Genomic DNA, 13,694 nt, shown 5'->3' with positions numbered 1-13,694 from the left:
AGTGAAAGACGAAATTCATATTTTTATCGAGAACGCCATAAATAACTCCACATTTTTTGCATGCATTCGTGATGAAACAACCGATATTACTGAAAGGGCACAATGTTCAATAGTATGCATATTAGTGGACACAAAAGGCGTTGTTCAAGAATATTGCTTAGGTTTTTTTGATCTAGGGGAAGACCGAAGTGCTCCAGCGTTACGTGACTTACTGTTTAGTGTAATCGGTAAATTTGACTGTAAAGCTAAATTAATTGGTCAAACCTACGATGGAGCTAATGTTATGTCGGGACAACTTAATGGACTTCAAAAATTAGTGAGAGATTCTGCACCATTAGCAATATTTACCCATTGTTTTGCTCACCGCCTCAACTTAGTTTTACAGCAAAGTTGCTCCAACACTACAACAGTCAAAATATTTTTCTCAACGCTTCAAGTTATTCCAGCTTATTTTCACCAATCGTCCAAACGGTCCTATTTTTTAAATAAAATACTTGGAAAACGAATTCCCACAAATAGTGAAGTAATGCAAAAGTAGAATATGCTGTGTCACAAAAAAGAAAAAAAAAGTCTTTCAGGACATAATGAATTGCCCAGAATCAAATGCAAAATCAATTAGGCAGGCAGATGGTTTTAAACGTAAGTTGGAGGACTTGGAATTTGTATTTTTATTATACGTTTTTAGTGATATATTTCAACAAACTGAGCTCTTATACAACATCTTGCAGAAGAAAAATAATGATGTGCCTTGTGTGCCAATTCAGTGTCCAGATGTGTTGCAATGTTAAAGGGCTGGAGAAATGACCTTACATTTTCGAACCATTTCAACATTGCTGTTAGCGAAACCAATTCTAAACCCATCTTAAGTCGTAGTGAACTTGATATTTTACCTGGTAGTTTATCTAATAACGGAGATCAAAGTTTTTTGGAGAAAGCTAAAACTAAATTTAGAAGGATCTTTTTTGAGATTTTGGACAATATTATCACTCAATTAGAGCAACGTTTCTCGGATTACAAAAAGTTTCAATTTCTGGAATTGGGCGATAATAAAAGATTCACAGAATATGGCGTTAAATTTCCACAAAAAGCGTTGGACTCATTGATGGATACATATGAACCACTTTTTAATAAATTTTTAGTAACAACAGAACTGGAAATGATTTTTTCTGCTCTTCATCGTGAAAATTTTCACGATAAGAGTTTGTTAGAACTAATTAAAAGTATGTTTGATAACGAAACCAATGAAATTCTTCCTGAAAGCTATAAGTTATCTTGTTTACTTGCTACAATACCTGCAACAAGCGCTTCAGTTGAAAGAACTTTCTCCACTTTAAAGCGAATAAAGTCATCTCTTCGAAATACAATGACGCAAAATCGGCTTTCATCACTGTCTACTGTATCAATCCAGAAAGACATTCTTGCTCAGTTAATAGAAACGGGCGACACATTTTATGAACGAGTAATTGACAAATTTGCACAAAGCAAAGAGAGAAGAATAAACCTGCTCTATAAATAATAAAATATGTTTGTAATCTATGTGTATATTTTAGTTCGTAATTTTATTTAGTTTACAAATAACATAATTAAATGTAAGTCTGTTACAGTTACTTTATAATTTTAAGTATTTTTATAAATAAAAATAAATTTATATTTGCATATTATGTAAAATAAAAAAGATTATAGAAAGAGACAGACAACAGGGGTAAACAAGAGCAATATAAGCAACAGAGAGAAAAAGAAACGAACAGAAAAAGAGAGGCTGCGCGCGCGAAATAACGGTCTAGAAAAGCCGAGAGTGGGTTTAGTTGGAAGGCATTGTAACACGGATTCATCCGGAGGCAAGGCCCCCAGGGGGAACTGCGTTCAGATGTACTTTTTTTACTCTTTAGAAGATTACCACTCTCAGACAAAAAAAAATGTAATACACACACTGGCGGCTACAGAAATTTTTTTGGGAAGATCAAGGATCTTGAGGGTGATTACTTTTCTCTGATACAAGGTCACTTTTAGTCTTACCACCAATAGGATAAGTGGGTTTTCAAATATTTTTAAGGGAGGGTCATGACCCCGTGAACCTTCCTCTGGATCCGCCACTGATTAGACACAGCTATACGTAATTTGCTGACTTGGCCTACCCAAAATTTTACCACACCGGCCCCCCTGCTAAAAAATAAAAAAATTAAAGTATAAAGATAAACATTTCTGACTCGAAGTAAAAAATTAAAATTTTTTAGTTTTGTGCTGTCAGTCTGATCATTACTCTGGCGATTAATACAGCAAAACTGCAACAAATACAGAGAAACTGATAGCGTATTTGAATATAGCATTAAAAGTTATGTAGGCAAAAACTATAAAATATCTGTCTCCGAAAAAATTAGTCTCTGGAATAGTATTTAGAGAGACATATACAACTCTCTGAACTTCATAATCATTCATCATATTTTGCCTTTATCCATATTGTTATGTTTTTCTGTGGATTCAAGGATTAAGTGAAGTACAAGTAGTTAAATTAATTTTAAACACTTAAATACAAACTAACTCATTATATAAATAACAAATGTCTCGTATATCACTTTACAACATAAACACTTCGCTAATCGCATGTAAACTGTCTCTTCAACCTCAAAGTGACGCCGCAACTGTTTTTATACACGAACAGATGCTCTAGATGAGGGCGTGAACGCTGAGTCAGCACTTTAAACACTAAATTCCGCGAATAAAGCATTGATAGAACACCAGGTAGAAATTTGAGATATTACAGGACCCTAATTACAGTAACATAACAATATGCAGGAATGGCTTCCTTAATTGCATTCCTTTGTAAGGTTCTGTTTTGGATCATACCGACATTTACCCTTGTAAGAAAATGTCTTGCCTAAGCGCTTCATACCAGGTGTTTCTCTGCTACTTCTTCCAAGCACATTCAGTTATTCTTCGTATTTGATGATTATAATCTCAACGTTGAACATGTTCTAACCATCTTAACCTACAGGCAAGTAAATGAAGCACTAACCTACCAATTTTCCACAGCAAAATGAATCGCCGTGCAACTTTTTGCATTCAATTGGTGCAAGTGTCAGGAAAGTTTGTGAACAAAATCCGTGGTGGTAAAATGAAAATTGCATTTTTTTATGCATAAGGAAAATGCATTCATAAAGTAAGTAAATAGAAAATAAAAAACTTGCAACTAAGAAAATATAACAGGAATCAGTTCAATTTTGAACTCTGGGGTTATCGAGGTCTCTAAATACAAATATAATAACGACGATGGTCATCGAGCCACCTGGTGCCAGGATGGACCTCGTCTCCTGGGGAATGTTAACTTCATTATAAATCAGTGGACGCCATTACTCGCGAGCTTTCGAGGTCACTGAACACGACTATGATAACGACGATGGCCCTCGGGCTACCAGGTGCTCGGGTGGACCTTGTCTCCTAGAGTTTTATGTTATTTTCGTTCGAAATCAGTAGAAAGTTATCACTCGGGGATTTTCGAGGTCACTCAATAATATAACTTTTGATTGATTTCGAATAAAAACAGAAAAACTCCAGGAGATGAGGTCCACACTGGGCTCCAGGTAGCTCGATGATCATCGCTGTCATAATATTCGTGTTCACCGACCTTGAAAACCCACTATTATAGTAATGACTTTCGACAGATCTCGAATGAAAGTAACAAAACTCTAGTTGACTAGTTTCACCTTGGGCACCAGGTAACTGAAGGCCCATCGTCGTTATTATATTTGTATTCAGCGACTCGACAACCCATGAGTTATGACTGTCGACTGATTTAGAATGAAATTAACATACTTCAGGAAACGGGGTCCACCCTGACCACCAGGTAGTTCAAGGACCGTCGTCGTTATCATATTCGTCTTCAGCGACTCCGAGTAACAGAAATCATTCCTGTCGATATTTTCCTAGTTGCAAATTTTTCGTTTTACCACAATGAATTTTGTTTACAAACTTTGCCGAATCGAATGCAAAAAGTTTCCCATCGATTCATCTTGCTGCGGAAAATTGGTAGGTTTAGTATTTAGTTTCCTCGCTAACTAGGCTCTCATTTAAATATCAATTGGCGCAACAATTCCCTAATAGGTTACAGTTCCCCAAATGACAGTTTCCTTATAGAGGCCGGGCACCCGTGCTTATCAAGGTTCCGTGTCCTTGTGAAACTGATTACTAATGTTTTGCTGTGATGGACAGATAATATTTCCCTGTCGCACAATCTAGTAAGGATATTTAATATTCATTGGAGTGTAAAGTTGAGTTAATTGCCTCACCCGTAATTGGTAGAATAGTAATCAAAGCTCTATTCAAACTCAACACCTCGGCTATACTACAACAATTTTCAATTGAAGGTGATTCATTGGCAACATCGCACCAACCGATATTCCTCTTATTAACTTAGTAGAGGCATACCAAAATAATATTTTAATTATTTATTTAAACTAGTGTTGTATCAATCGTGATTGATTCGTTCGTTTGGATTCAATCAAAGTATTAAACGACCGAATCCCGCTAGTTCATAACGATCCGATCGTGCGATGACAAAAATCGATTGATCGACCGCCGACGGCGCCGATCGAACCAAAACAAAATTCCACAGCCAATACTCTCATTACTTTCAGTCCTCGGTCGTTCCTCACTTGAATTAGGAATTGCGTGCAAGGCAGGGACTAAGCTACAGACCGGGAGTATTGGAATTGGAAAATATTCTATCGGGCCCCAGCGATTGCTTTCGCTTGTGTTGTTAATAGTTAGTAGGTAGTTAAAATCATAAAATATCTATTTGCACGCCTTTTAAACAAAGCTAGAGCGAGAACAAGCGTTTAAATGACAATAAATATTTATATTTGGATGCAGCACATATTTCCTTATAAATTTATAGATATTTTTGAGTTACACTAAAGAATCTAAAAATAAAAACATAATAAATTATAGCTTCTCGAATAATTTCTTAAGAATCTGTACGAACTTAAATGTTAAAAAATATATATTTAGGTTATAAAAAAAAACGTGATATTCCAATAATTTATGCTGTCGGTTTTCAGTCGATTCAGCTCAATCAATCGGTTACTCGTTATTTCTTTTAAATAGTAACGAAAAGTATTGAAACTAACGAATGATTGAAATGATTCGATCGTATTCGAAGTCGGTCACTGTATCCTCGTAAAATAAACGATTGCCGCAACACTAAAAACACATAAATAATTACGTAAAAAATAAGTCGTAAGACCGATATAATTATTAAATTATCATGTGTGTTTTGACAGGTAGGTATCTTATATTTGTCTAACAAAATAAAGTAAAATTTTATTATTATTATAGAGTGTCTAATACAGTACTTCAAAAAGCAGAAAACTTTGCAAAATAACTATTATTATACCATTTATATAGAAGGAGAACTACAAAGCAAAGACATAATTACCTAAGTTATGCGGAATCCAGCGACTCGTCCAGTCACACTTAAGTCTAATATAATTTTGTCGAAAACAGTGTCTACCATCCCGTCTAATCTCCACATTTTCTCTTCTTCCTTGATCACATGGGCTACAGCATTAACCCAATCTTCTTTCCGTATTCGTTCCATTGCGAGTTCTAACAAACTTTGGACATCAGAAATTTTCATGTCACGTTCTCACGAGCTATGTAACCCTATACTTAAAGATTAATTGCTGTCGGGTTTAACTCACAATGGTAAGGAGGAAGACTTGAAATGGTGATGTCTTTAGCACTAGCCATTGTATCTGCAACATACTGGCGATATCTGTCACGATGCTGTCTAATGACACTTATAAGCTCAGCTTTAACCATGTCATCGGAAAATGGAATTTCTTTTTGTCCTATCCAATTCTGCATGTCTGCTTTTCTAGTGGCCATAGTTGATAAATGCTCTACTAATCAGCTGTGTTAAGAAGCGTTATCCATCACTATTACCGAAGTTGGTTCGACTCGTGAAAGAAAGGATTCAAACCATTTTTCAATGCGTTGGGCGTCCATGTCTTCGTGATAATACTCGTTTTTTCGGATAAAAAAATTAGTGCATCATCTATATATTATATGCTATCATCTAAAAAGCCTCTCCCACTACCTATATGGGCAACAATCATTCGTTGCCCTTTACCCGTTGGTCCTTGTAACCCTGTTGATAAACCGTCCACAAATGCTTGACGATAACTCGTTGTTGTAGTATGTCAGATCTTGGATATTGTGTGACCAGCATTCAACCACGTTTCGTCCATACAATAACTCTTTTTGTGGACAGAACGAATCTCTCTAATAGAGCGCAGATATCTTCGTCGCCATGACAGATTTACTTGATCGTTTGTCATTTATAAATTTTAAATCTCCTTTTATTATTATCCTTAACGTCTCTTTGCTAATTTTTTGAATGATATCATTCTCCATGTTCTCCATTCTCCAACTTTGTCCCATGGATTCGAGGGTCGGCGCTTTATTCTCAAAAAAGAAAGAATGAATAGTATATATTTTTTGTGGTACTCGTCCAATTCAATTTTTTTCTACCACCACAATGGCGCTTGCACAATTCCAGTCACCTTTTTTCACATACATTGCGTTCAATTGTTGACACGGATGCTCCCGTTAAAAATGAACACTGAGCTTCCGCTGTACGAAGTGTATTTTTTTAAATTTACATACACTCTACGGACAATCTGCTTTTGTTCTACCGACATAAACTTCCGCTTTCTTTGTACATTACATAAACATCAATCATATTATTCTGCTATTTGTCTGTTGTTTGCTTACCTCAAAAACTATTTTAAAGTTAATAAATATATTAAAGTCTATATAATAAATATAAAACAAAGGCACATTCACAAGAAACAGAACACACCACGCCTATGCAAATATGTACGCGTGATGACGGAGAAACCGAACGAATAAACTATTTCTCCCATTCCCACTCTTTCCAAGAACGTAAATATATAGTGTTGATAAGTTTACCGATGTTTCAAAGTATTCAACGAGCTTGTTCAACTATTCGCTCGTAAATCGCACCAGTATGCAGAAGGAACATTGTTACGGGGGCAAATTTTATGGAACCATCTTACTTTTCACTTATCCACATTGGCGAAGGGTACACAATAACAATAAGCCCGGTAAGAATCTACTTCTGACATTTAACATTGTTGCGGTAAGCTCTCAGTTCGATGTGTAGATGAGTCACCTTCAATTGAAAATTGTTATAGTATAATAAAAGTATTAAATATTACTTCAGTATTTTGGACACATTGCTAGAAGAACAGGTACGATGGAAAAACTGATAGTCGAGGGTAGAGGTGAAGGAAAGAGACCTAGGGGAAGATCTCGAAGCCGTTGGGTAGATCAAACAAAAATATTGATTAACCAAGCGTTACATGAAGCCGAACAACTAGCCCAGGACAAGGAAGGATGGAGAGAAATCGTGAAAAAACTGTTGGTGTCACCACATCCCAAAAGGGATTAGGACTGAGGAGGAGGAATAAAAGTTTTCTTCATAAAGAACCCTTAATCTCCAAAGGGGATTATTCTTTTAGGGAAATTGCTTCTTCCTTTCAGAGGTTCAAAAAGTAATCCACCAACCAATAAATATTCTTTATGGGCGACAGGTATTCATTTATCACCCTGTCAATACCTACAGGTATTTAAATAAGTACTCAATATTAGACACAAAAAAATATAATATTTATGGTTCATGGATCACCTTGAACAAACTACATCCTATAGTAAACTAAATGGTATGTCATAAAAATAAAACTATAACCTCCAAAAAACTGAACAGTTTATTCATAAAATCATATTACATAGATATTTAAGTATCCCTAAAGGAAAATCAAATTATAAATTTCTTCAAACAATTTGACCGAAAATACAAAATATTTTTAAACCTTAAATGAATTCAAGGTTAATCGTATTGAACCCTTGGCCAATGAAAATAATCAGACAAAAAATTATCAGATAAGTACCGAACTAAAATTATATTATTAAACTAACGAAATTTTTAAATTAATTAATCAAACTGACACCAAAGTTAATACATTGATCTTATATTTAAATTAATTAAACCTTTGCCACGTTCCCAGCCGATAAAATGTTCTCAAACCATGAACCAATTTATTCAAACCATACAAAATATTCAGTTCTTGAAATCACCCCAACTCAAATCCCAAGGAACATCCTCGATATTATAATACCAGTAATAAATAAAATATCCTTAGAGAATAATCTCAACCTCCAATCTCTAAAATTTATCGGTAGCACAGAAAATCCATGAAACATATTTCGTTAACTTAGAAGGCCTACAGGAAAAATATCCACATTTTCCCCGGACCTAACTGCATTATACAAGAGAAAAACCAACAATCGTTATCACACAAAAAGAATCTGAAAATAATAAATCATGAATGTGTTGCTTGTGTGAGTCCATTTCAAAAGGTGAAAGAAATAATAAGTTAGACTTACTCACAATCAATTTAATTTAACTAATCGGACGACCGGTTTCGCTTTCTACAATATGCAAAGCATCTTCAGGTCACGATACAAAGTTAAAATGCTGAAAACAATAATCCCATATTAGGGTGTTGTCTAATAAAGATAAAAACATAGGTAGGTGATACAAATTATATAAATTACAGTAATTATGCCAATATTACATGTCTGTGGTTTTATAAATGAATAAAAATAATAATAATAAAATGTTTAAGCAGACAAGGTAAGACCCACAAATTGGTAACATCGTCTATTAAACTGTAATGAATCAATAAATAAATGAACAACTAAATAAACATTACTTACATGCCGGTACTCTATTAATTGATGGTTGAAAGAACATGGTTCAAACTATCTTGGATTGTTGATTGGAGAACTCAGGTTAACTATTGTAATTGTTTAACAGTAAACTGGGAAGTTCTTGAGGAGACAGATTTTATCCAATGAAGTAGAGATAAGTGGAATGTATTGTTTGTTTTATGAAAGTAATGTTCTATACCATTAATTTCTTTAAAGTTATTTAAGTTTATTCTGGAGATATATTTATGAAATATGTGTTATTTATTGAGATTTTATGTTTTGTTCTGGAAGGTGACAGTTGTAAGACAATGAATAGGAATGGATGTATAGATTGTGTGGGTGTGCAATTGTATAAACTTGAAGTTATCAAAATTTCTTTGATAAATTTGTTGCAATAACTGGCAAATTATTGTAAAGTCGAAAGATTTTTATGTTAAAATTAAAATAAGACACTTTTACACACACAGAAACACACAGAAAACACTTTAAAAAACGGGGGACGAAACAAACATTTAATTAAAAATAAAAGGAGAGGATTTCAAAAGAAATCTTTTCTTTTTGAAATCCTCTCCTTTTATTTTTAATTAAATGTTTGTTTCGTCCCCCGTTTTTTAAAGTGTTTTCTGTGTGTTTCTGTGTGTGTAAAAGTGTCTTATTTTAATTTTAACATAAAAATCTTTCGACTTTACAATAATTTGCCAGTTATTGCAACAAATTTATCAAAGAAATTTTGATAACTTCAAGTTTATACAATTGCACACCCACACAATCTATACATCCATTCCTATTCATTGTCTTACAACTGTCACCTTCCAGAACAAAACATAAAATCTCAATAAATAACACATATTTCATAAATATATCTCCAGAATAAACTTAAATAACTTTAAAGAAATTAATGGTATAGAACATTACTTTCATAAAACAAACAATACATTCCACTTATCTCTACTTCATTGGATAAAATCTGTCTCCTCAAGAACTTCCCAGTTTACTGTTAAACAATTACAATAGTTAACCTGAGTTCTCCAATCAACAATCCAAGATAGTTTGAACCATGTTCTTTCAACCATCAATTAATAGAGTACCGGCATGTAAGTAATGTTTATTTAGTTGTTCATTTATTTATTGATTCATTACAGTTTAATAGACGATGTTACCAATTTGTGGGTCTTACCTTGTCTGCTTAAACATTTTATTATTATTATTTTTATTCATTTATAAAACCACAGACATGTAATATTGGCATAATTACTGTAATTTATATAATTTGTATCACCTACCTATGTTTTTATCTTTATTAGACAACACCCTAATATGGGATTATTGTTTTCAGCATTTTAACTTTGTATCGTGACCTGAAGATGCTTTGCATATTGTAGAAAGCGAAACCGGTCGTCCGATTAGTTAAATTAAATTGATTGTGAGTAAGTCTAACTTATTATTTCTTTCACCTTCTGAAAATAATACTTACAAAACGCCGTAGTTGACACAAAGAGTTAAGACTCGAAAATTAGATCGTTTGTCGTTTTATATCGACACCTATGAGACATGGCTGCTACCATACCTACCATCAGGATCTACCTGAATCTACCACAGGAGAGGAGCAAGCAGTGCCCCTGTTGTACACATCTTAGCTATTTTGGCTACAATCTACTCTCCATAGAGGTGTGTTAAAATCAGCCTTGTAAAGCATTACGTTGGCCCAGTTGCATACGGTACTGGATATCTCTTTTGATGCTGCTGCATCATAAGGAGAATTTGGTGCATTATTTGCCTCTATATATAGAAAGGCGGTTAACACAATCTGTCCATTATTAATGGAGGGACTGATTTAGCGAACTACTTCGTCCATTGTTGTTTCTGTTGATTTTCCTTCTCAATGGGCATGCTAGTTGCCATTCAGAGTATGATCCCTCAATGACTTCTCCTTAACGTCTATCAAGAATTTTTTCTATTGCCTTCAATAGAAATTATGTAAGACTGATCGGCATGTATGATTTAGGTAGGGCATTGTCTTTTCGTCCAATTTTGTGTATATACATCACCCTTACATTTATCCAAGTCTTTGGTATATAACCTAGTGCTATGCTAACTCTAAAAAGCGTTATTATCTATGGGCAATAAAATATCCAATCCTTTTTATAGTAGGGCCGCCTTTTATAGTAAAATATATATATTTTATATATTTCTCTGGAGATTTAAACGGAGCAAAGTGATTTATGACCCATTTTACATTCTCCGGTTTGATATTTGAGATCTTACTTAGGACGTTACGTGCGTCCTAGGTTTCCAGCGTGGGTCTGCTCGTCAATAATTGTTTATCCTAGGAAGTGGTTCCGCAATAAGAGCTCTAACGTTTCCTTTTTTAGATTCGGTAAAGGTGCCATCAGGTCTTTTAAGTAGGCCTGGTCTCGAATCCTTGGAAAGAATCTTGCAGATTCCATTGCTGACAAGTGTATCTGAAATACTCTGACTGAACCCACTCCAAGATTCCCTTTTCCAACAGCACTTCTTTTCTTAGTTATTCCAGTTTTCTGCTTCACCATGGCGTTTGTCTGTTATTCGACTTGATTTTGATCAGTCAATTATCCTGGTACGACGTGAGAATTGCTTTCCTGATATCCCATAATAGGTTAATTCTTAATTGTAGTATTTAGTGCCGTACGTCAAACTGCTAACAGTTTTATAGAATTTTTCTTTCAGTTTTATGAGAATCTGTCTATCACTTAACACGCCACTCAATTCCCCATTTCATGCATCCTGTCTTACCGCTACCGCATGTATTTCAATTTATTGTCGCATTACTCTAATACCGATCTTAGATACTAAAACTATTATTGTTTACAATAATTTTACTATCCAAAAATGTCATTTTATTTGTAGAAGTAATTCCATCTGTAAATGAACATGTTCTCACTCTTTCCTTCAAACCCCTTTCAGTATTTTCTACCACATTATCAACATATGAGTACATTAAACGTCAAGACATGTTCCTTTTGTGATTTTCCTGTTATCTCATCTATCTAAAACTGAGATGAGAATAAAATAGGACTTAGCACTTAGACCTAACCCCACTGTCAGTCTCTATTCTCCCTACTTACTAACAGAAATTAACTAAGCGCCGCAGTAGATAAGTAGAAAATACTTATTTCTGCCTATATGGTCTATTTTAATCCAAAATCTATTGTTTCCTCTTTAATTTAAATTATATCTATAACTGTAGGTAATATTCGGTTATTTGTAAAATTACAGTTGAGTCAAATGAAATAAAAAAAACACTGCTAAAGTTTTACTAACACTTGATTCCAAAGCGCCATCTATTGAACAATGTAGGAATAATGGCTATCCTGTTAAAAATTCATTATTGAAGTAAAAGATGAAAGAATAATGTATTTTAGAGAATTTATTTATTTTTTACAAAATTTGCGCTATTTTATGGAACTTTTCGTATTTTAGGTATTAAAATATTTCAATATATTGGATGCCACCAATTTTCTAACGCTATATCTACTCTTATTATTGAAATTTTGGTAAATAAAAAAAATCTATATTTCGAAATAAACAATAAAAATATAAACCCGGTAAAATTAGAAAACTTGTTTAGATGCGCCATCTATTGCAGACAACATAAAGCTAAAAATATATACATTAACCTGTATCATAACATATTTGTTAGTATAAGTTAGTTTAGTATAAGTTAGAATATTTTACCGCTTTCTCCGTCACATCCAACTTAATGCATTAGAAAGAAATCGAAAAACTGTGACGCACTGAAAAGTACCTCTGGGATGTACTTTAATTGGAAGATGGCAGCACAATACAGTTTAGAAATTATTAAAATATACTAAATAATCATTTTTAGTGTCACTTGCACTATTTAAGGCTGTTTTATCGGTGCACCAAAATCTAGGGACAGTGTTTTCTCTGTTATTTACCGACAAAATGTCTCGAAATTTGGACACGTTATTCGAAATTATGTTGCCTTTAAACTGATGGTTTTACTTTTTTTTATTTTTTTGAAACTTCTGTTGAAAAATTGGAATATACTGTTTAACGTTCTATTATAACCAAACTTTTTACGCCCATCACTCGAAAGAGTTTTTTTTTCTGTATTCGTTGATTTTTGTTTCACCTTTCTGTGTCCAGTAATAATCGAGAAAAGCGTGTTCCAACTTTAAAGAAAATTGCTAAAAAATACTGAAATCTAATAGTGAAACGTGTTACTCATCATCGGCGCTTAGTTTCATCGTTATCGCCTTCGTGACGTCAAATCACATGAACGTACGGTCAATTAGTTCGTGTTAAAACTAATTTGAATGGAAAATAATGTATTTGTTGTCATTAAACTACCCGTCGGCCGGCGGCACTGAGTAAAGATGGTCTCGCGTAAGCAGTGTAGAAAAGTAAGTGATACGCCCATTTCAAATCGCAGTGTACTTGAACTGCTAAAACAGCCTTAAGCTGAACTAGGTATACTAACTTTTAGCTGCAAAAACTTCTAGTTTGATGCTCAGCCTGCTTTTATACAGTAGTTGCGCGGTTTTTTCGCGAGGCATTTCTTTTCATCGGTTTTTGACAACTTTTCATTTTTTCATCTGCCCAACCTGTTTTTGGTTATGCTGCTTTTGATATTAGATTTTATTTTTTCTAGTGTTCGACTGTCAGATGATCACATCACAGCAAAGTTTTTGATGCTCTTTCTTAATTATATGCTGGTGGATCTATCTTGCCTATATTAGAATTTATATTACGATTTAAAACAGGAATTACAATTGCTGCTTTCCAAGATTTCGGGAATTGTTTCGAATAGAACAAAAGATTGTAGATATCCGGACGATATTGTTTAGCAATTGCTGGAAGGTATAAGGGATTTCGTTAGAGTTTTTAACAACATTCTT

At 33.9% G+C, this 13,694-nt stretch overlaps 1 protein-coding gene across 1 annotated transcript; it reads left to right on the top strand.

Annotated features, from left to right (window-relative positions):
• Nucleotides 1–781: 781 nt before the first annotated feature.
• On the top strand, nt 782–1,516 carry LOC140436067 (uncharacterized). The gene has a single exon (XM_072524775.1). It carries the CDS (start codon nt 782–784, stop codon nt 1,514–1,516), a length of 735 nt encoding a protein of 244 aa, XP_072380876.1.
• The last annotated feature ends 12,178 nt before the right edge of the window (nt 1,517–13,694 follow it).

Source organism: Diabrotica undecimpunctata, chromosome 3, assembly GCF_040954645.1.
Source record: "Diabrotica undecimpunctata isolate CICGRU chromosome 3, icDiaUnde3, whole genome shotgun sequence".
Classification (NCBI taxonomy): domain Eukaryota; kingdom Metazoa; phylum Arthropoda; class Insecta; order Coleoptera; family Chrysomelidae; genus Diabrotica; species Diabrotica undecimpunctata.
The sequence above is the reverse complement of the archived record's forward strand: the minus strand, read 5'-3'. Positions and strand labels throughout refer to the sequence as shown.

Coding starts and splice junctions, on each gene's coding strand:
- LOC140436067 (XM_072524775.1), top strand. CDS start 782: ATGTTAAAGGGCTGGAGAAATGACCTTACATTTTCGAACCATTTCAAC.